Source organism: Phascolarctos cinereus, unplaced genomic scaffold (assembly GCF_003287225.1).
Source record: "Phascolarctos cinereus isolate Bilbo 61053 unplaced genomic scaffold, phaCin_HiC Scaffold_5;HRSCAF=322, whole genome shotgun sequence".
Classification (NCBI taxonomy): domain Eukaryota; kingdom Metazoa; phylum Chordata; class Mammalia; order Diprotodontia; family Phascolarctidae; genus Phascolarctos; species Phascolarctos cinereus.
The window spans coordinates 414,690,406-414,714,762 of NW_027555958.1; the positions used below are offsets into that span (position 1 = coordinate 414,690,406).

The window sequence follows — 24,357 nt, forward strand, 5'->3', positions numbered from 1 at the left end:
TTATTCATTTAAGTTTCCAGGGGTTGAAGGCAGGGATTGAGGTTGAGTGGAAGATTGTGAACCAAATTCAGAACTCTTTGAGAAAGGAGGAGAATGACCTGAAGACATGATATGGATGATACAGATGGACTAAATCTGAAAGAAGTTGATGAGTACTTCAAAATGTGGCAAATCAATGATTTGCAGTGGCAATGAGCATGCCTACTCTTCTAGTAAGTCAGGAGTTGTGAGAGAAAGAGCACTCAGTAAAGGACAAGGATTCAGGTTTCTATTATCCACAGAAAATGGAAAATGTGTCAGGAAAAGAAAACAAAGATGAAGGGGAGCTGTTAATTTCCCTTAAGAAAGAGAATTTCAGAAGGCATGATAGAACAGGATATGAACTGTAGAAGAAGAGAGCTGAGGTGGACAGGGATGACAGTACAAAGATACATGGATTTTTGCATTGATGACTGAATCAATGACAGAATCACGGGCACAAGAGCAACACAAACAGGAAGTTTGCTTGCCAGAGGATGGGAAAAGATTAATTTGATTGTAGCCCCTCCCCTCCATGATCCTGTGACCATAGAATAGTCAGTATAGGGAAGGTAGCTCCAACTTTCCTAACTGGCTATTCCAAATACCCAGGAGCTGGGGATATAGGTAGCAGGTGGATATGGCAGGGAGTTCCATCTAAGAGTCAAGAAGTAACTGGTATTGGCTCCTCCAGCTTGGACTGATGTTACTCTCAGTGCCAGCACCACATCCTCATTCTGAGATTATGGACAATGAGACACAGAAAATATCCTGTTGTGTAGAAAAAGCACTTGGCCCCCACCAATCTCTGATTCCTTTACTAGGCCTTCTAGCACATATGGCTGCCTGAGGCTCAGGCTCTCTGATGGAACTTCATCTCTTTAGGGCAACTCCAGCTCCATAATAACATTCTAAGACAGCAAGACAGAAGGAATACCTAGACAACACTCTAGTTGTGGAACAAGTAATCAGTTTCCTATCCTTGAGTCTTTACAAGCATAGGTTCTCTAATAACTTTGCTACCTTAATGCTCTGGATTTCTAAAAGAGTTTCATCTCTTTTAGAGTAGGCTCTCTAGTGCTTCTGGCGTCTTGAAGTCTGAGACCTCTAATGGATATGAATCTCCTGTGGGATAGAACCTCTACTACCTATGGTTTCTTGAGGTTTAAGATTTCTTACAGTTCTAAGACTGTTGGCAAATGATGATTTTGAGTGAATGCCCAAGGCTGAACTCAATCCAAGTACAGCATCAGCTACATAGCTTCATAAATGTTTGCTGAATGAACGGGATGTTTGAATGAGCAAAAATTGCTCACTAGTGCAAAGGCTAGTAGCATTACTTCTTAATTCATCCTAGGAAATTTGTATTTATCAGATTTTAGCAGAGAACTGTCTCTTCAAACCCCAAATTGCCTAAAATCTTTGATTTGTTCAGTTAAGTATTTATTATTAAAATTGTAGAAATCTACCTTTAGATTTCACTGCCACTTCTATATCAATAAGTATCGTAATACAAAAACTAATAGGATGGAATAATGTAAGTTCAGTCCTCCCTTTATGAGCCTCTCTTGACTCTACCCTATAAGAAAAACCTATAAAACAATTTGGCTTTGGCATTAAGAAATATAATATACAGGAAGAAGTAGAAGTAAATACAAGAAAGAGGACAAAATATAAATGCTTAATCTCTGTTTCTTCCCAGCAATGGATATTCTTACCTGCATTCTTCATCACTTTTGATGAGGGGGTCAGAGCCTACTGTACCCACCAGGAACTTGGGACTAAGCAAAGGCAGACGAACATGCTGCAGCACCTACAAGATATTAAACACTACTAAAAGTACCAGTCTATAATCCGTAAGACATCCAACTGAGTGCATGACTCAGGGATAACTATGTCATCCAATTCTGCTTTCAATTATATTGGGATCTAATTGGAAACGGTGAAATAGAGAAAGAAAAGGAGATGATACCCCTAAATAAAGATTTATGGAAGGACATGGACAAGAATCAAAGGCTCAGGAAACATGAAGGGGTTATGATCTGTATCAGAGGAGGGACTAGCCATATTGCTGAAACCACAAAATAGAAATATATTGAAAAAAAAATACAGTGATGCAAATATAGTAATATAATTGATTCTAGTTCTTTACCTCAAGTAACTTACGTCATTTAAGAAGGCTATTTTGAGTTTTTAGGAAGCATACACAATTCTCTTATGCAAATGGACTTAAACAAAATTAGCAGCCCTAGATAAAATCTACTTAATCCACTACAGACTACACAAATCAATAATGGTAGTTTTCTCAAACGTTTTCCACCCCGCAGCTACTCAGGTTCTGTATCATCCCTTTACTTTTTCTTCCTCCTTTTCAGCCCCCCATTACTAAAGAATTATCAAGATTTCCAAGTTTTTGGGAAGAAATTATATTTACCTTTATGTTGTCAATTTCAGATTTTATAGATAACTTACATTATGTTCTAAATCTATAATTGTCATAAAACAGAGTGGAGATTTTCAGGCAAGCAATAGGGTAAGATACTGAAGAGCAGCACAAATCATTCTGAACATTCTTTGGCCCAGCCAGTGCTAATTTTACAGTACCAGACAGAGAAATTTAAGATTTCCTTCATGTTTCTAGTTTAAATCAAACTACTTCCTCTAGTGTAGAGAAGATCCTTAAGTTCCCTTTCCCACTGTTACCTGTGGAAGTTGGGGCCGTCTCTCTTGAATACTGTATTTAACCCAGGCCATCACAGCATTGAATACCTGTTCTTCACTTCGAACATTTAGTTCATCACTGGATATAATATCAATGAGTTGATTGGCTGGAAGCAGCATAAACTCCTCACTTTCCATTACCTGTTCAAAAGTAGGCAAAAATAAAATGAAAATGTTTATAGTCACAAACAACTGTGACGAGGTCAACATTCCAGGGCAAAAATTATTAACTTGTTCTAGTTTGAATCAACATCAGACTGTGGGACTTAAGAAAGGACAAAATTAGAATCAAGAAATACTAGTAGTGCCTTAAACAAAGAAGGGCTAGATGATTTCAATAGTAAAGGGAACTCTTGGGTGAGAAAACTTCCTCTAAAAATACAGGCTGGTATCTTCTCTGGAACTTATAAACTTAGAGGGTTTCACAGAACACTGAGAAGTTAAGTGATAAGCCAATATGTGTGGGACTTGAAAACCCATGAATTCCTAACTCCAGGGACAGCCCAGTATCCACTGGACCAGATTATCTCATAGCAATGTTTGCTGATGTAAGTTGGACCCATTACTGATACCTGAATCCCCTTGGAGATATCCCTCCTAAAAAGCCCATCATGTCCCTCTGAATGCCTCCAAATAATAGAACACTTTCTATTTAATAAGAGTGATAGCTAATATTTTAATGGTGCTTTAAACTCAGCAAAGTGCTAATGTATATTATCTCACTTGAAGTAGCTAATCAATTTTTGAACAACTCTAAATATTAGGAAGATCTGAGTTCTACTATGCCCAAATTAACTAAAATTCCTCTAATCTGGATCCTTTGGTTGTAGTGTTGTCCTCTAGAACTACATAGAACAAGTCAAGTCCTTCTTCCATTGACAATCCATCAAGTATTTGAAGATTGTTATTATGTCTATCCCGTCTTTCCCTCTCTAGGCAAAAAAATGCTCAGTTCTTCAAATGTTCTTTATAGCATGGCTTTAAAGTCTCCTCTGCAGACTTAATCTGCAATATACAGGAAGAGAAGGTGATCAGAAGGGTCAAATTCAGCAGAAAGGTCAAGAAGGGTGAGGACTAAGAAATGGCCATCCCATTTGTCAATTAAGAGGTCACGGGCAACTTTGGGGAGAAAATTGTTAACTGAATGATGATACTGGAAGCTTAGACTACAAAGGGTTTAGAAAAGGCTAGGAGGAAAGTACAGGTATCAGTTTAGAGAACTTTTTCTAGGAATCTGGTTGAGAAGGGGAGGAAAGAGTTAGCATGATACCTTGAAGAGATAGTAGGACCTAGTGAGATTTTTTTTTTTATGGATGAAGTAGACCTAGGCATGCATGAAAACCTTAGAGAAAGAACCAGTAGACAGGGAGAGGTTGAACGTTATTTTTAACAAACTAAATTTAATTAGATTGAGCACAGAAGGAAAATTAAAGAAAGGAGAAGACTGCTGCTAATGTAGATGACAGGATAATAACAGATGCCAATGCAGAATTACTCAGTTGCAATTTTGCTCCAGTTTTCTCCACCCAGGAGATATTCAATCTGAGAAGAATTGAAGAGAATCCTGTGAATAGGGGGGTTGAAATCCAAGGTAAGAGCAGACATGGTAAAAAAGCATTGTATTCAAAATAAGTTCAGGGAAACAGGTCTACCCGAACTATATATAAGAACCAGCACATATGATTACTGAACTATTGGCTAGTGATCTTCATTTGAAAGGCCAAAAAGAAGCAGGCCTCTTGTTGCAGAGGTAGATCATAAAGATGAAATATTTACCCAACATTTGAAAAGGGAAAAAAAAAGGCAGAGTTATAAGATATGCAATGGCAAGAATACCTTTAACTCCTAACAAAATCTCAGAAAATATTAAGAAAAAGATTTCTTTGCAAACATTTAAAAAGGGAAACAGTGCTCATTAATAGCCAATATACTGTTGTGAAGAACCAGTTATGCCAGACTAATCTAATTTCCTTTTCAGACAGGATTACTGAAGTGTATATAACATATCTTGATCTGAACAAAGCATCTGAGAAATCTCTCGTTAGCTATGCGAAAAAGATGGAAAGATCTGACTAATACAGTTGGAATGAATGCCAGATTTGAATGAGTTGACCAAAAGAGTAGTCACCACTTGGTTAATGTCAACTCTAAAGGATGTCACCAGTGGATTACATCAAAGCACTCTTTGGTCCTATTTTGTTGAAAACTTTTATTAATGATTAGAATAAATGCATAGATAGTATGCTTATTAAATTTACAGATAACAGGAAACTAGGGAAAGTAGATAACACATTAGATGACAGACAGGACTGATAAGAGAGACAGCATGGTGTAGTAGATAGAGTTGGCTTTGAAATCAAGAAGAGAAATCCCAGGGTCAAGTCTCATCTATGCTATCATCCCTTAAGGCTGTTTATGAGTGTTTTAAAGAACCATAAGTTATCTAGAGCCAAGTGGGTATGCAAGTTGAGTAATCATTTTCAGTCAGAATTTAGGGGTGGTAGTCAAGTCATTTTTTTTCAGGCAATTTCAAAAGTGGTCTGAAGAATAATTGCAGCACCACTGGAATGGTTGTATACTCTCTCAGGTATTATGTGAATGCATTATTTTGAAGGAAATAATTAAATTAAATTAAATGTATACTTCTTTTTTTTGGTGAGGCAATCAGGGTTAAATGACTTGCCCAGGGTCACACAGCTAGTAAGTGTGAAGTGTTTGGTCTGCGGCTGGATTTGAACTCAGGTTCTCCTGACTCCAACACCAGAGATCCATTCACTGTACCACCCTGCTGCCCCTAAATGTGTACTTTTTCATAGGTTTGTTTAAAAAAAAGACTGTCTTAGTTGATAGTCACTTTCTAGAGCAGCTATGGTTGGATGTGCTTGAGTTCATTTTGGTCTTAGCCTTAAAGCTAATGCATGTGATCAAGGGTCAACAGAGGGAACTTCTGGGTCATGTGAGCAACAAGATGATGGACTACACATTCTGTCTTATCCCCAAAACCTCTCAAACTTCCCTCAAACAGAAATCAGGTGCCAAAGATAACGAAACTTCAGTTGTTTCCATGGTCTGGGACACCAAGAATCCAAAAGAAGGTTTTAAACACAAACTTCGAACCTCAGGAACTGATGCCCACTGACCCTGAGCTCATTCAGCAACCCCTCCCCCACCTCTCACCTTATCAGCAATGGAGCTACATAGCAGACTCAAAAACTAACAGCTTACATCAAAACCTACCCCTACACCCTTATCCCCTCTCCTTTTCAGTAGAGAGCTTGGCTTCAGGCTGTGGAAGTTTTCTCAGGCCTTGATGGCCAGCTTGGTTATCATCCTTTAGGAGCAAAAGTCTCCCGGGGTCTGCAACCTGGAAGCACCAATGCTATAAACCTCTGAACTGAGAGTAGCTCTGCACTGCCGGTTCCAAGGAAGGGAGGCTCTGAATTGTCAGTACTGAGCCAGAGAACTAAGGAACAAAGGGAGTGGGACAGGCCACCAAGACAGGATACTGTGCCTGGGGAGAGCTATGAAGCACCTCTACCAAACCTGAGGGAAAATCACAGCATTCAACTGGGGCCAGTTCTGATCACCCAAAACTTCTCTGTGACAGAGACCTAGGCTGGTGAACTATGAATTGTCCAGTGTGGGAAGAGGAGGTTGAGACACTTTGAGATCAAGCCATTTGACCATAGTCAAAGATGAAGTCAGAAGTGAGTAGTAAGGAAAATAAGAGGAGGAGAAGAGACCAAAAGTACCAAAGACTGCAGAATGAAGAAATCCCAAAGACCTTGAACACAAACAAATGAACAGAAAAAAAAAATAATAATATTAGGAGGAATACTGCAAAATGAAGGACTTGAGGAGAACAGAGAAGCTGTGAAATGGAACCACAACCCACCGTTCCCAAGAAGTCTAAAAGAGAAATAAGAATTATAAGAGTAGAATTTATGTCCTGCACAGCAAAAATAATGAGCAGACTAGAAAAACTTATAATGGTAAGCCTCACCAAAGAAACACAAGAGAGAACGATATACTGGGAATTCAAATCCCCGTAAGTGAAAGACAACTTAGAAGAGAAGTTTAAAAAACCCAGCCAAACTATATATATATGTATATATGTATATATGTATGTATGTATGTATGTATGTATGTATATATACATATATATATTTTTTTTTTTTGGCGAGATAATCGGGGCTAAGTGATTTGCCAGGGTAACACAACTAGTAAGTATCAAGTGTCTGAGGCAGGATTTGAACTCAGGTCCTTACTCCAAGGCCAGAGCTCTATCCACTGCACCACCTAGCTGCCCCCAAACAAACAAGAACATTAAAAGAAAATATGCTCACCATGCAAGCAAAACATAAGAATCTTGAAGATAAGATGCACAGAGAAAATATAAAGATTAGAGATCTCCCAGAAGAACATGGTAAGACAAAAAAATCATAACATCATAATGAAGGAAATAATAAGGGAGAACTGCACAGAACTTCTGAACATAGAAAACGAAACTCCAATTGAAAGCATTCACATATCACCTCCAGAAAAAAGCCCAAGGCTGCAAATTTCAAGACACATAGCAGTTAAATTTAACAATTCAATTTAGAAACAAGTTCTGTTCAGGATGCAGCCCAGAGAAACTTATCCAGCAAATCAGATACCAATCATATGGAACAAAAGACAGACATTCAAAAATAGAGTATGAAACATTTTTAGAAGGGGAAAAACAAAAACAAAAACACATAACTGAAGCAATTATTTGCTTCTCGAGCACCCCAAACAACAGCCATGTAGGAGCGGACAGACAAAGACAAGGACAGTAATAGCAACCGAATGACAACAGAGAAACCAGTAAGAGATTTCTTTCTAAATGTATACAAGGAGACAAGGGAGAAAGCAGAAATCTGATAAAGAGGCGGCATTATGGACAGGACCTGGTGACACCTTTCTATAAGTGACTGCTTCTTTTATAGGACTACATTACAACATGGAAGGGTACATGAAAGGAGGTGGGGAGGGGAACAGAGGGATAGAGGGGAATGGGTGATGTCCTGGGGTCAAATCAAGGGCTTACAATAAGGGGAAGAGGACCTCTGTGGTCTCAGAAAGAGAAAAGCCTACAATGGAGTGGGGAAGAGGGAAGGACAGAAAGACTGAAAGGGAGAAGAAAGTAAAGAAGCCTTACTTTGGAGGTGGGAGGAGGTGCCACTGATAAATGCATGCTCCTATAGGTGAAATGAGATGCAGACCTTTTATTGGATGAGGACTGGGAGATTTGGTGTCTGAAAAGTCTACCTGTCTCGTGTCAGGGTGGGGTGAGTCTCAAGAGGAGTTGGAAGCCCTAGGGGCAATTGGCACCTAGGAGTGGGAACCATCCAGGGAGACTTCTAGGCAAAAAATAGGAAAAAAACGTTGACAAGAGAGGATATAGATCAGTAGAGGGGGGAGATTGTCCAGCGTGAACAGTGAACCATAAAACACCTGAAATAATTAGCATTGTTCTGAGAGTAAGGCACAATGGAAAAGGAACCCAAGGGGTAAATCCCACAAGGCAGTGGCAAAAAATGCCTAGAGGGCAGAGACTAGAATGGATACCTTGGAAGCTTTGCTTGTATGAAGGATACAGAGAAAAGAGAAAAACCAGATGAATACAGGGGTCATGAATCAGAGGAAGAGAGTCTAGAGTAAAGAGAAAGAGAAGATGGCTAATGAAGAAAGTGAAAGAAAACCTTTTTTGTAATGGGTTCAAAAAATGAAATAAAAAAACTAATGAATAGGACTAGATGAAGAGGAGAGAAAGGGGGAATCTACCTGATTGAGAAGAAAAAAAGAGGAGATAAAAATATATAACCACATAAAAGCTCAACTAATAAAACCCTAAAAAGGAAAAGGGATAACAAACAAGAAGACGGGATCAGGGATGAAGAGTAGAGCCTTAAAAGGGCCACCTTAAAGAAAGAGTAAGGTCTATTAAACAATGAGATTCTGTATTTTCTCATGCCTCTTCTGCATACATGGGTATCAAACCCTATAAAAACAAGGTACTGGAAGAAGGGGGGTATCTCAGATCATGAGGAAGATCCGAGGTCCACTTCATTAGAGGGAACCATGGACCCTTTAATAAAGTGCCATTGGCTCAGAGCTCTGCCTCAGTCTCTTTTACTGTAGGTTGGACAGTTAATCCCCACAGTTACATACGCAGTGTGTGGTAAAAGCAGGCAGTCTTCCTGACTAAAAGGTGAGCTCTCTATCCACTACATCATGCTGCTTCTCAAAATCAAAACTATTTGTGTAATTTACTTTATACTATTTATTTCATTTACCAAATTATCAGAAACAAGATCTTTGCAAGAATACGAATAGTTTTCTCCAAATAACACTAGTAAGACCATAAAGACTAAAGGGTAGCAGTAGTCATAACATCTGACACTGTGGTTAGGCTACTGATGGCACTTTAAACACTGATTAACAAATTCAAGAGACTAACTTACAAATCAGAATGTCAGTTTATTAGTTTACTGTGGGGAAAAATGTCTGGCAAGAAAATAGTAAGGGGTATGACCTAAGCAAGGTTAAACAGACAAGATTTTTGTATAGGTCTTAGGTCTTAAAGACATTTCCCTATGGAACATGTATTTATCCTTCAGATAAATGCAAACATGATCCCATTTGACATAGTATTGGAATTTCTAGCTTTTGTGAAATAACTTACCTCTTGAAAGTTATGTTGGGTGAACTTGTCTGCAATCCTCAAAAGCTCACGACATGAATGAGTGTCTGCAAAAGCTCTAATGCCTAGGCAATTGGATGGGTCTAGCTGTCTCTTTAAGAATTCACAGCAGGCTTCCTGGATTTCTGCCAGCTGAAGGAGGCAAGCAGCTGGTAGAAGGGTCTGAACGTTGCCCTCTTCCACTGTGATCTGGGAGGTGTACGCAAAGTCAATCAGCAGCTCCATGGCCCTTTCATCAATGTCTCTGATCACTACCTCAGTTTGACGGCTTTCTGCTAATTCTCCTGTAAACATGGCTCGAAAATAGGGACTACAGGCTGACAAAATGACTCGATGTGCATAAATCTTCTTAGCCCCCACAACTAGTACCACATCACACAGTTCCCGGTGCTTCCGCAAAAGGTTGATTACTTCTAGGGTTTGCCGGGGATGCTTGTCGGAGATGTAGGGCATGCGAGCAGGCTGGGGAACCCCTTCTGGAAGCTTGTTGGGGTCTCCAAGGGTACAGCGGCTTGTTACATCCATTCCAGTCTCTCCTGGTCGAGTGCTGGTACACCTAAAGGAATCATATGGAAAAAGACATGAGAACAGATACATTACTGATTCATCCTTGCTTGAAAGGACTGATAACTCTGAGGTAGTATTATTGTGCTGAGACAAAAAGGGTCAGAAATATATTCAGAGAAGCAGCCTTCCTAAGAATTCTTGAGTCTAAAAATAATTCTGAGAAATCTGGGGAGTCCTGCTTAGTATTCACAACTATTAGTTTTTAACAAAGCACAAAATTTTTGTCATCTAATGCCTTAAAATAAGAAATAAGATATTATAGAAACAATTTTGTCAAACTATTTTGATTGAAGAGGTAGGCCAAACCATAAGTCCTGGGGTTTGGGGCAGGAGGAAGATCCATCAACCAACTGTAGTCCATTTGTATCACTTTATAAAAGAAATGTGGTAAATGATTATTTTCCTCTATAGAGTACTGGCTTGTGGACTTTACTCTATGATCTACCTCATCCAAAACACTGGTATTCAGTGTTTTTCTAAAAACTCAAGAGATTATTCAGATATTTGAAATTTCTCTATGGCATAGTGCATGCAGAATATAGCTAACAAAATAAGGCCAGATCAGAGGGAGAAGCCATTGAAGTGAGATATGAAATAACAAAAAGAAATATTTCTTCAATATAAAAATGAAGACTGGTAAACAACATCTGAAGGACAAACACTGACTGACAAATTCAAGAGACTAACTTACAAATCAGAATGTCAGCTTATTAGTTTATTATGGGGAAAAATGTCTGGCAAGAAAATAGTAAGGGGTATGACCTAAGGTAGCCTGGGCAACCAGCAAGGTTAAACAGACAAGATTTTTGTGTAGGTCTTAAAGACATTTCCCTATGGAACATGTATTTATCCTTCAGATAACTGATAACATTTCTTTGATGTGGTGGAGGGGAGGGTAGTAGTAAATGCCCTCAGACAATCCAATTATAAAACAATCTGAAGGTTGCTTGGTGAGAACAGAATTAGAATGAAGATAGGTGAATGTTTTTAAGGAGTTATTTCCATGGAGCTATTGCAGACTATAAACTGCTCTTTATTCCTCTAGAAGTATTTTGTCTCAAGGATTGGTACTATGGCTTTCTAGAACTAAAGAGCCTTCACATGACACATCTTAGCTTCAGCATCGCAGGACTGTAGATGCAGAGTTGGAAGAAACTCAGAGTCCATCCAGTCCAACTCTCATTATATAGATGAGGAAACTGAGGCCCAGGGAGGTGAAATGATTCTTCCAGGGTCACACAGGTAGGTCTCTTGACTCCAGAGCCACTGGACCACTAAGGCTATCCCTTTTCTAGACTTCCTGAAGACCCCAAAAGGAAAGACTGTAAGCTCCCATGGGATCTTTTTAAAGCACTTAGCGTAGTGTCTAGCATACAGTAGGCACCTAACAAATGCTTCTTTGTTCTTCTCCCTCCCTCCCTGACCCTCTCTAAAGGCAGGGACTTGGTTATAACACTTAAAGAATGCTTGCACTGAAAAAATGATTTTTTCATATAACATTTCCATCAAACAACATCCTGAGCGGCATAAAGAATATACATGCCCTCTGACTAACACTGATGATTTTTGAAAAACATTTGACTCAGTAGAACAAAAAGCAGCTTTTAAAGCTCTTCTCAAACTATGCCTCACAGACATGTTAAAATTATACACCTTTCTGTGTCAGATGTGACTGAGGAGACAACTCCATTTAATGACCCACTGAGAATTTACACCAAAGCATAAAACAGACTCTGTTTACTTAAGATGTTCATCAGTTTCATGAAGAATAATCCTGCACGGAGTTCAAACAGGGAAGGATTTCTACGTCTAAATGTTCCTGTTTGCAGATGGCACTATATTCATTGCATCCAGTCCCTGAACGCTGCAAAGCCTCTTCAGGAAAATCCATAAAAATTTAGAAGAGATTAATTTAACCACCTACACTGGAGAAAAATAAAGTGGATTTTGACATATAGTTGGACAAGCAGACCACTGAGCTAGTTAATAGATATACAGAACATTTATATTTTATAAACAGACAATGAACTGGGCCCACAGTTGAATAAATAACTGGACAGCATTTAGGAAATTGGCTAGTATTTTCAGTGTTTGATGTCAAGAAGCCCATGCTTTCCCAGTGTTGGTATATGGCTTCAAATCATGGGAAGACCATAACCTAATAAGAATTAAAACTACAGGTGGTCCAAAGGGCAACAGAAAGATGCATAATTGCTTTAAGGAGGCTGTAGTATATTACCAATAAGGATGTGTGTACAAGAAGTGGCATAAAGGACATTACTAAGGCTGTGTGATACCACAGAATGAACTATGAACTTGGAGTTAAGAGGACCTGGTTCAAATTCCAGCTGTGCCATTTTAGTCAACAAATATGTGACAGGCACTGTGGTAAGTACATACTAAGTGTGTGACCCAGGGTAACCTTCTGGGCCTCAGTTTCCCCATATGTAAAATAAGGTCCCTTCCAGCTCAAAATCTTTATCTTGTGATTTTATGCATGGCTGGAAGGAGAGATGGATTTGTCATAAAGAAAAAAATGAATCACAACTGAAGGACAGCCCAACTGCTATACTAGTACCTTGAGATATTAAAAGAATAAGAATAACAATGATGATGATGATGATAATAATTCAAATGTATACAGTACTTCAAGTTTACACAGTTTCTCACTCTTAAAATGCAAAATGCAACATTTTTGGACATGGTCAATAAGAGAATCTTTTGGCTGAACTACATTTGGTTTGAAGGTTTTATTTTTTATTGTTCATGCGGAAGAAAATGGAGAAACAATAAATGCACATACTAAATAAAATACAAAACAAAAATGTCTTACAAGTAATCTGTGAAACAGGTAGGAGAGGGAATAATGTATGGCAGATGGTTGGACTTAGAACTAAGAATCCTTAATTTGAACCTTGTCACTTGAACTAAGTGTATGACCATGGGCAAGTCATTTAACCTCTTTGAGAGTCAATTTCCTTATCTGTAAAATGGGGATATTATCTATTGTACCTGTTTCAATGGGATACTGTAAGGCTCAAATGACCTTAAAACATTATGTAAATAGACATCATTATTAGTGTATTATCCTTATTTTATTAAAAAACAACAACAACAACAAACAACTGAGCCTCAGAGAGGTTAACTGACCTGCCTATGGTTAGAAAGCTATTAAGAATTTGAACCAATATTTGAACTCCGGGGTATCTTGACTACTTTTCACTATATCTCGTTGCATCTTAAGAGGAAGGCATGAAGCCTACCAGGCACAACTTTTATGTAGATTATATAGAAAAGCATGAATAAGCCTCACATAGAATGAAAAACTTATTCCTACCTTAAAGTGATTTTGATGTTATAAATGTCCAAGTTGGGTCCTTTTTAGTCATTTTGAACACATATATTTCTGTATTTAAAGCTAAACAGGGGTTTAAACTGCATATAATTCTTGTGATCTGGCAGAAATAGTTGCTTATACTTGGAAATGTAATGGTTGAAAAATAACAAAGCTGTTAAAGAATAATTTTACTCACCCACATAAACAAGCAAGTAAGCTTTTAATCACATTGCTATCAGTGCTACAATTAGGCTTCCTTATACTTTATAACTTAAAAGTGAAGAAAAGCAGCTTTAACATGTCCCATGTTAATAGAGACTGAAATATTTGAAATAAAAAAGGTTTCATACTAATCTTAATTTACATAAAAATGTAAAAGATTTAGTGCCATAAAGTGTGTGTGGGGGGTGTGTGTGTGTGTCTATAATCACTCCTCTTTTCAGTGTTCTTCCAGGCCCTCTTTCCAGCTCTGGACTTTTCTTCCCATTTAGTTTTAATCTTATAGTGGACGAATACAACTACATATTACTTTGTATTCTTGAATCCTGTGGCCCCTTATCCTATGCTCGTATCTTGCAAAAGCCCAACCGTGGGCTATCCATATCCCTTTCCCTACTGCACCCCACTCCATCTACTCTCTTGGATTCTACTCAAGCTTCTAAGCAGTAGTGAATAAAAAAATCACACAACTATTCATACCAGATCAATTACACATTCATGATATCTAATCCAAATTGAGCCCTGCTGCTACACAGCAATCCTTTTATTCTTCCCTGACTCTTCTTTCCACTTCTTAACAATAGACCTTACCACATACTTTACTGAGGAATGGAGGTCATTCAGAGTAAGCTTTCTCTTCTTCTCTATTCTATTGCTTAAAAAGTTGATATCATTTGTCTCATCTTTTCCCCAGGCACTTTTTTAACCTTCTTTTCAACAAGGCCAATTCCTCTATTTGTACCCTGGACTCCACTCCTTTCTGACTTTTTCTGAATACTTGTCCCCTTATCTACTCTTCAATCTTCCTCTGCTGCCTACAAACACATGCTTCCATCCTTAATAAACCTTTATGATGGATGGAATCTGAAATGACTGAAAAGACAAAGCTTTGAGCTTTCGAGCATATAGATTTATTAAGCAATGCCTATCAATTCCCTCTTCAGCTTGGCACTTGGCTCTAAATACAGGAGGAGACAGATTTTTATGTATTTTTTAAAAGAAAACAATAGGATATAAACCAGGATACAAGATTAGGCAATCTAATTTCTAATTGGAAGAAAGATTGGGGACTTTGCGAGTTGGGAAGGGGAGAGAACAGGTGCAATTCTCTGAAATTAGAAAATGAGGTGCCCCACTCCCTTCAAGTGTCTGTATTCAATCAAGGAATCAAGGAAGGAAGGTGGAAAGGAAGGAAAGAAGATGGAAACAGTAGCTGACTGACCAGCATGTGGCCACTTTTCAGATAAGGCATATAGGTGGCTTGAGATGTATAAATGTGAGAAAACTCCTTTCATAAATCTTTGGATCTGACTGGGTTTCTGGTCAGCATAACCTGGCCACAGGTTCCCCAGGTCCTTAGTTAAGGATCTCTAACTAACAGGTAGAGGTGGTCCAGCTTCCCAGCCCCAAACAGAGCTAGGTTCAAACAATGCAATAGAATTGTCTCCCAACTCCCATAAATGAATAACGTTTTCTCTCAAGACAGAAATTGGACTAGACCCATAATTGAATAGAAAGGGAACCGAGTTAGATCCAGAAGTGAGTCACAACATGGAGTCAGTGTGGTTCATTCAATTCTCACACCTGGGGCAGATAGGTGGTGCAGTAGATACAGCTCCACCTTGGAGTCGGAGGACTTGAGTTCATATCCAGCCTCAGATATCTGACACTTATTAGCTGTGTGACCCTGGGCAAGTCACTTAACCCCGACCGCCTCACCAAAAAAACAAACCAAAACAAACAAACAAACAAAAAACCAAAAACAATTCCCACACATTTACTCTACACATCCTCCTCAGGTTATCATCCTATAAAGCTCTCCTGGGGCAGCTAGGTGGCACAAGGATAGAGCTCTGGCCTTGGAGTCAGGAGGACCTGAGCTCAAATTCAGCCTCAGACACTTAACACTTATTAGCCGTGTGACCCTAGGCAAGTCACTTAACCCCAATCCCTCACCAAAAAAGGGGGAAAATAAAGCTCTCCTACTTTTCACAGCCAAACTTATAGAAAAATTTGCCTCCACTTGCCTTTGTTTGCATCTCCAATGCTTAGCACAGTACTTAGCAAAGAGCAGATGCTTGAAATTGTGACACTTGATATTTCCTGTCAATGTGCTGTAAGCTGAATTCATGAAGCCTATGGAGGTGCTTCTGATTTCACTTTTGGCACTTACCTGTTTTACAGGCCTTGTCCAGAGGTTTTTGGTTACATTTGACAAATTTGATGGCATGTACTTGTTATAAACTTTTATTACTGATTCTAAAAGCATTTCTTAGGTTGTTAATTTTTTCTTTGGCCGCCTTAGAGATCTAGTAAGAGATCCTTTGTGTCATCACTATCATATAGGTCTTTTTGTTACAATGAAAACAGTGTAATAATTAACCTCTCAGTGTTCTAGGCAATTTTTCTAAGACTAGACGTTGTAGAAAAAGTGCTGTCCTACACTGGTGGAGAGTTTCCTTACCTGAGAACTTCCTATACTAAGGAAACCACAAGTCCAGTCCTGATACTTCCCAAATCTACTATGACCCATTTTATAGTTCTAAAAGTATAGATTAACACTGGTATTGTGTTAATATTAACTGCTTTAAGTAAGTTCTACTACTCATGGAGATTTGATTTGGGGAAGCCAGTATTTTTTTAACAATCAACTACAGCTTTTTCTTTTCTAACTTCACACTTGACAGGTCTTACCTCAAGGAGACCAAGGCATTTATAAGATACTACTTTTGTCCAATGGTTCAGTTTGGCCTCTTGATTGAAATTCAAAGCCTTCCGTCTCTGTATTTCCTTGGAGTACATAAAGGCATTTACAAGTCCAAGGGACATTTTGTTATCAAGTCCAAACATCATTTGGCTATCACTGGACAAAGATACTATGAGATGAAGGAGCTATTTAATGTGTTTTTTCAGTGGAGGTACAGAGTTTTACGTCATCCATATACATCAAATGATTAATAAGACATTTTGGTTTGACTCCTTTAATTTGTAAGCCATGTGTAAATTCCATTTAGAAGAGATGATGATTTAAAGCTAGGCAGAACCATCTCTGAAAAATGTCACATTTTATACCAATTGCTCTTGACATTACTGTTTGGGCCTATTTTATATATTTATAGTATATAACTAAGCCACAAATGCAGAACTTAATCAAAAGTCTTTGCAATAACCTATAAAGGCAGTTTAATTGTCACAGTACTCTCAGGTAGCTTATTCAGTAATTTCCAAATAAGTTTTTCTTTATACCCCTCAGACTTTTTGACCCACCCCTTTTACTCCTATGTAATACATTTTTTCCCCTTATGTTTAAAGATTCTTCTAGTGATACAAGCTGTGAATGCTTTATATAAAGTACCTAAACATGTAATTAATCTATGTCTGAAGAGCTCAATAGCATTCTCTTCTTTTGGTAGTAGATATGTGATGCCTTCAGTTAAGAAGGGTGAGATCAAAGTAAGTCAACAAGCATTTATTAAGCACCTACTATTTATATGCTAGACACTATGATAAGAACTGGGGACACAAATTGAAAATATAGTCCCTATTCTCAATGAGTGCACACGACACTGGGGTGGAGCTGTGATCAGTGTAATCTTTTTGAAAAGCTATTTGGAATTATACAAATAAAGTGACTAAAATGTCCATATCTTTTGATTCAGAGTCTGCTACTAGCATATACCCCAAAGAGGGCACTAATAAGAAGGAAGTTCCCACATATACCTAAATAGTTATAGCAATACTTTTTGTGGTACCAAAAGAACTGAAAAAAAGTAGATGCTAAACAAACCGTAGTTCACAAATGTAACTGAATATAATTGTGCTGTAAGAAACAACAAATATGATGAACGGTGTTGCTATTCAGTCATTTCAGCTGTGTTCAACTCTTTGCGACTCCATTTGGGGTTTTCTTGTTAGAGGCACTGAGGTGGTTTGTCATTTCCTTTTCTAGTTCATTTTACAGATGAGGAAACTGAGGCAAACAGGGTTAAATGACTTGCCCAGGGTCACACAACTACTAAGTGTCTGAGGCCAGATTTGAACTCAGGGTGATAAGTCTTCCTGACTGCAGGCCCAGCACTCTATCCACTGAGCTACCTAGCTGCCCAAATATGATGACTACAGAAAAACATAGAAATACATGATCTGATGCAGAATGAAGAAGAGACAAAATACACACACATACACACAACCACAGCAATGCAAATAGTAAGAATACCTACAAAAATAATTAGAAGCGAATGTTGCTAACTACAAAGGGTCCTTCAGGCTGTCATGAGCCTATAATCCCTGATCCTAAAAGGTTTAGGTTGGCAGATCTCTTGAGCTCTAGAGTGCTGAGCTCCAGAGGGCTAAGTTGATAGGGTGTGTGCATTAAGTTTCTCATTCATATGGTAAGCCCTCAGGATGGTGGGGATAAGTGGGTGACCGGGTTGCCTACAGAGGGACTAACCTGCCCGAATGGGAAATGAAGCACATAAAAGTTCCCTGACAGCTCCACAAATACTGCTGTGTGCTAGTTTCAAAATGTTTTCATTCTTTCTGTCAAATATGGGATATTTCAATGCATAAATGCATTCATTTATGATTGTTCTAGAAAATGCCAATGAGTTGCTCAATTACAAAACTTGAAACTAAGGAGTACCCATCTATTAAGGAATGTCTAAACAAATTATGGTATATGAATATAATTGAATGATCAGCGAAGAAATGATGACACGGACAGTTTCAGAGGAACCTAGGAAGACCAATACAGAGTGAAGTGAGCAGAACTAGGAAAATAACTTATCCAAGGACATTATAAAGAAAAACAATTTTGAAAGACTTTAAGAACTCTGATGAAGGCAATGACAAAAGTCAACAGTATGATACAGCAGTCAAGAACAGCAAAAATAATCTTAGGCTACCTTAACAGAAGAATAGCTTCTGGAAATGAGATTAAAATCTTGCTGTACTATGCCCTGGTCAGAAACATCTAGAGTATTATGCTCAATTCTGAGGGCCACATTTTAGGAAGGATATCAGTTAAGTTGGAGAACATTCAGAAACGGGCAACCATGATGGTGACAGCTCTTGAGTTTATGCAATACCTGGATTATTGGAAGGAACTAAGGATGTTTAGACTGTATAAGAGAGACTTACAGTGGATATAATACTGTGTTCAAGTATGTGAAGCCTTAACACATGGAAAGGGAATTACGCTTATTTTGTTTAATAGGCAAGTCAAATGACCAAATGAGTTAATATAGGAAAAATACCTTGCAAGCTTTGAAGTACTACGTAAATGGTAGCATTGTTTTCTTTTAGGCAGCAAGGAGAATGCTGCACTTGTAGTCAGTACACTCCAATTCTGCCTAAGACAGTTATTAGCCCTATTGCCACAAGCAATTATTCATCTTCTCTGGGGAAATTGATGGTCGAATGGAGATAACAATACTTGTCCTACCTTTCTCACGGAGCATTAGTGCTTATTTTATGAGGAAAGCACTCTATTAATACTAAAGCACTACGTAAATATGAACTATCATTAGTACTGGCAGCTACATGGTGTGACAGCTGGGCCTGGAGTCAAAAAGACCTGAGTTCAAAACTGGCCTCTGCCACTTACTACTTGTGACCCTGGTCAAGTCACTTAATCTGTTTCAATTTCCTCATCTATAAAATGGGCTTAATAACAGAATTTACCTTCCAGGGTTGTTGTGACAATAAAATGTGTTATCTGTTAAGCGCTTTGCAAATCTTAAACCTATATAAATGCTAGTCATTATTATTGCTATTATTATTATTAACTGCTTCCAAAGGACAGAACTAGGACCAATGAACAGAAATGGCAAAAAAACATATTAATACATTGTTAGATAAAACATCCTAAGTATTAGCACTAACCAAAAGATAAAAGGACTACTTGAAAACGTTAGAGGTCTTCAAGAAACCCTAGATAATCACCTGTCAGATATGATGTAAGGTATATTCTAATTTAGGTTTGAGTGAATTAGATAAGCCTCTCTGAGTTCTCTTCCAACTCTGAGATTCTACTGTCTGCCTTCTTCCAGTCAATTCTGTCTTCAGTCCATCCTGCACATTGCCGTTAGAATAATCTCCCTAAAAAAACTGCTTAGACCATATTCTCCTGCTCAGTTTTATATTCTACATTGTTAAGGCAGTCCGATGTTATCTGTTTAGTAGAGTACAGCTTCTGTCTGAAATTGGTAAAAATTGGTAAATGAATTGAAATTGGTTATAATAAGGAAAAAAAGTAAACATTTTTACTGGCACCAAGAAGGCAATAAAAGCAGAGCCATTTAAAATACAGGGAAATACTTGCTTTGGGAATCTTAAGGAAAAGGTAGTACAGTAAAATCTGAACCCCTAACTCAATTCCTTAAACACAGTAGATACTTTGTGTGTGCTGAATTTACCATCCCAAAGATACAGATTCTGTGATAACCGGAAGTTTATTATTTCATTATGAAATACAGACTAATAGTATATGTAAAATTGTAAATGTAATATTTAGTCTTGTTAATGAAAACCACTTTTTAAGCATTTAAAATAACCCAACATTTTCTGGAGTAGATTTTAGACTAGGCTAAACAGTGTGGTATTATAAAATAAACACTGGATTTGGGATTCAAGAGACCTGTATACTAGTCTTCACTCTAACTAGTTTGTGACTTTGGGCAAATCATCTACCTTCCTGGATCTCAGTTTCATCATCTTGAAAATGAGGGGACTGGACTAGATAATATCAAAGGTATCTTCCAGCTCTAACATTCTGTGATTCTATTAAAATCTCTCTTGCAGTAGCAGAGGGCGGTTTTCCTTGCTCTTACTCTTGTTTCCTTTAGATTACCTTTTGTACTTTCTCTAAGAAAATCTGAAACATATGTGTAATTAACCTTTGGCAAATTGTGCAATTCAAAAGCATTAACCATACAATTGTTGGGGGTTTGGCTGATATGGTATTGCTCAATGTTCAACATTTGCACCTAACTTTCGAGACTTCAAGCATCTGCATGATTTTATTAATAACCTCATTTTCACTTCTGAGATGGCCCCCGTGCACATTCCCAGCTATGTGCTGTAGAGGGAAAAAAATGAGGCACAATGCGACAAGTTTATATCTGCAAAAAGAAGAAAATTATTCATAAAAGTGTTTGTGAATCTGCTCCAGAAAAGCGTTACAGTAACCTCTCAAGAGCAGATGAAGGAATTGAAAAAAACGGAAAAGCGAGTTAATTTGCAGGTAAAAGAGACGGTGGTCCCCATTGTTGCTTATGTAGCTGAGCGAGCATCTGCCTCCCCTGATGCCTGAGCCACTGGGCCAGGACAAGCTGAGCCACCCTTGGTGGGAGTTCTGAGTTTAGATGGGCCCAGGACTCATCACAGAGCTGGAGGAGCCTAGAGATGGCAGATTTTCCCTTTCCCATTTTTACCTTGGGGATTCTTCTGACGTTGCTATCCCTCTCCATACAGTCCAGCATTATTTCTCCCTTCCCCTGCATTTTATGGGTTATTTCATGGTTACTGTGTTAGGAAAATTCCATGTTATCAGAATTAATGTTTTGTTAGAAAGAACTGTATGCAGAAAAGTGTATTTTCAGCAATCTCTAGCAAAAGACTATACAGTCATGCCTTCCACATGGCAGGGATTAGGAGCATGGTGTCCCCACGACCTGGAAAATTCACATAAAATTTTTGGTCCTTCCTTCATACAAGAGTAGTCTGAACTGTTTCTTTTCTCTTTTATGGGGTATTTACAGTACCTTATTGTAAAATTTGGGTTAAATATTTGCTCACAGACATATGTAGGTCAATGTTAAATAAAAATACTATATATATATATATATATATATATATATATATGTTTTATGCATTTCTGAGTTTCTGTATTTGTTCTGTGTAGTCAGGTCTTCTGTAAAACTCTCCCCAAATTCCCATTTAATTTCTTATGCCAAGCTGTGATATATAGAAACTGTGATGGGCAAAGTCATGATATAGAAGAGATAACTATAGTTTCTGGTGGCTACAGAAATTTAACCCCCTATTTCCCATAGGTTCAATGTATCAACATTTGCATTTTTTACTTTTGTTATTTTCTAGGAATGCTACTCCCATGAAAGTGAAGGACTGATAGTATATATGTAAATGAAGTAGTTTATATAAGCTAAAAGGTCACTACTAACACTATAAATATTTTTGAACTAGTAGAACTTAGGATAACACCAGTAAAAGGGCAGCTTATCCTATTCTAACTTCAGGATTGATATTCTGGGGCTGAGATAACATAAAATACCACACAGAACAAAACTGACCAGGTAGTATGACAGAAAAGGAAAAATTCCAGACTACAAACTGGAAGGCATGAGTTCCAGTCCTGATTCTACTAATCAGATATGACCTTGGGAAAATCACTTATTTTGCTCTGAGCTCAGTTTCTTCATCTAGAAAATGACAGGTTTGACAAAGATGTCACCTGAATTCCTTCTAATTCTGAAACTTTAAGATGGTAATATGTTAAATGATGGGAGTGTATTTCTGTGTCTTGAATTAATAAAGCTATATTTTGTTTCTGAGTCACAAAACTTTTGTTGTTCAACTGTGTCAGAATCTTTGTGACACCATTTGGAGTTTTCTTGGCAAAAATACTGGAGTGGTTTCCCATTTCCTTCTCCAAGTCATTTTACAGATGAAGAAACTGAGGTAAACAGGGTTAAGTGACTTGCCCAGGGTCACACAACTAATAAGTGTCAACCCAGATTTGAAGTCAGGAAAATGAGTCTTCCTGATTCTACATCTGGCACCCTATCTACTGCACCACTTAGCTGCCAGTACAGAACTTTAGCCTGCTGTTAACATGAAGTTATGTGGCCCTCACTCAAATAAACCACAACAGCTCTCTGAATTTTTTTTTTTGGTTAGGTAATGGGGTTAAATGACTTGCCCAGGGTCACACAGCTAGTAAGTGTTATGTGTCTGAGGCCAAATATGAACTCAGGTCCTCCTGAATCCAGGGCCGGAGCTCTATCCACTGCGCCACCTAGCTGCCCCAACAGCTCTCTGAATTAATCAAATATATTACTAACATGTTAACACTTCTAGGCTCGGTCTGAAAGACACACAAAATCTATTATTACAAAAATTAAGACTGCTTTTAAGTTTTCACTTGTGATGTAATTAGCCAAAACATGTCTCCTTGGGGCCTACAAAGTATAAAGTTTTTTTTAAAGACCAAAAAATCCTCCCACAATAGCAAGAAAAAATAAAGTACATGAGTTGTACATTGCTTTAGCTTACAATGCAATTTCCCCATACATTATCTCATTTGATCTTCACAACATTGTGACAGGTAAAGTAGGTCTACTATACCAATTTTACACATGAAAAAACCAAGGCTCAGCAAATTTAAGGGATGTACCAGTCAAAAATCAATTCTAATGTTAAGTCTGGTGTTCTTTCCACTATGTCACAAAGTATTTTTAGTAGAAAGGGAATAATGTAGACTAGTGTTTGTTAAACTAGGGGTCAAAGGAGAAAATGTGGGAAGTTAGTGTAATTGGAACCATGATATATCCTACGATTTCCCCTCAACTCCTCTTTGTATTGTATTTGCTGATATTGTTTGTCTTTCCTTCTACTTGGCCACCAAATAAAAGAGATCAGGCAAAAAATTATTTTTTTGGCGGGGGGAGGAAAGGGGGCGGAAGCAGGAAGAGGTTGAAATCAACAAAATGCTGGCAAGACAATCTTGCTGCTCCCTTTTCTATTTTTTTTTAATTTAATTTTTATGTTTAGACAATTGGGGTTAAGTGACTTGCTCAGGGTCACACAGCTAGTAAGTGTCAAGTATTTGGTCTGAGGCTAGATTTGAACTCAGGTCCTCCTGACTTCAGGGCCTGTGCACTATCCACTGTGCCACCTAGCTGCTCCCCTTCAACACATTTATTAAGTACCTGTTCTGTATCAGTCATGGGAAAAAATTTTTTTCAACTCTCAAAATGCTTTCCATACTCTACATAGAAGGAATAGTTATAATTAACCTCAATGAGCGTTTACAATGTGGCAGACACTGTGTTAGATGCCAGGGACACAAAGACAAAAATGAAATTTCTTGCCCTTGAGGAGCTCACAATGTGAAATAATATCTTTTTTTCGGTGGTGAACAACATACCCTCTTCCCTCACACTCCTCAAATATTGCCTTCCCAAAGCATAGAAACACCTCATTTTATGAAATAAATGTGAAGGTTATCTATATAAACTTTATTACATAAAGTCCTTCTTTTCTCATCATCATATAATGAATGTCAATTTAGCTCATAGGTTCTTTCTACTATACCTAAACTATTCTGCTCCAAAACGCAATAACACTTAAGCACGTGGAAAATTGTTTAAAAATAATTTTAAAATAAAGCAATAATTTCCTAATAAAATAATACTAAAATATATAAAATCAGTAATGTAAAATTTCATTTTCCATAGACATTATTTCTCCATGATATATATGCATTCACATATAATCTCATTAGTAGGTCAAATATGTTCTACTAATTTTTGCTCTATACAGATGGTAACCGTTTTTTTTTATGTTTCTGAGAAAAAACTCCAATACTAAAGATATGCTTAAATTAGCCTTAGGTACTGACTCACCATTGTACCAATGCAAAGAATTTAAGATTATTTTTATGTTTAGCCTAATGTTTTAAAGGAAAAACAGTGACTTAAAATGAGCACATTAGATTAAAAAAGTTGTCTTGTTTATATCAAATAAC

At 37.8% G+C, this 24,357-nt stretch overlaps 1 protein-coding gene across 4 annotated transcripts in view; it reads right to left on the reverse strand.

Moving 5' to 3' along the window:
* Positions 1-24,357, reverse strand: part of KLHL20 (kelch like family member 20) — a 63,617-nt gene that overhangs the window by 31,220 nt on the left and 8,040 nt on the right. For all 4 annotated transcript variants that reach the window (XM_020970448.2, XM_078156489.1, XM_020970447.2 and 1 more), the window contains exons 3-5: positions 9,449-10,022; positions 2,722-2,880; positions 1,737-1,831 (exon numbers count right to left, since the gene is read on the reverse strand). In XM_020970448.2, the coding sequence (XP_020826107.1) occupies positions 1,737-1,831; positions 2,722-2,880; positions 9,449-10,022 (828 nt within the window). The remainder of the gene's footprint in view (positions 1-1,736; positions 1,832-2,721; positions 2,881-9,448; positions 10,023-24,357) is intronic.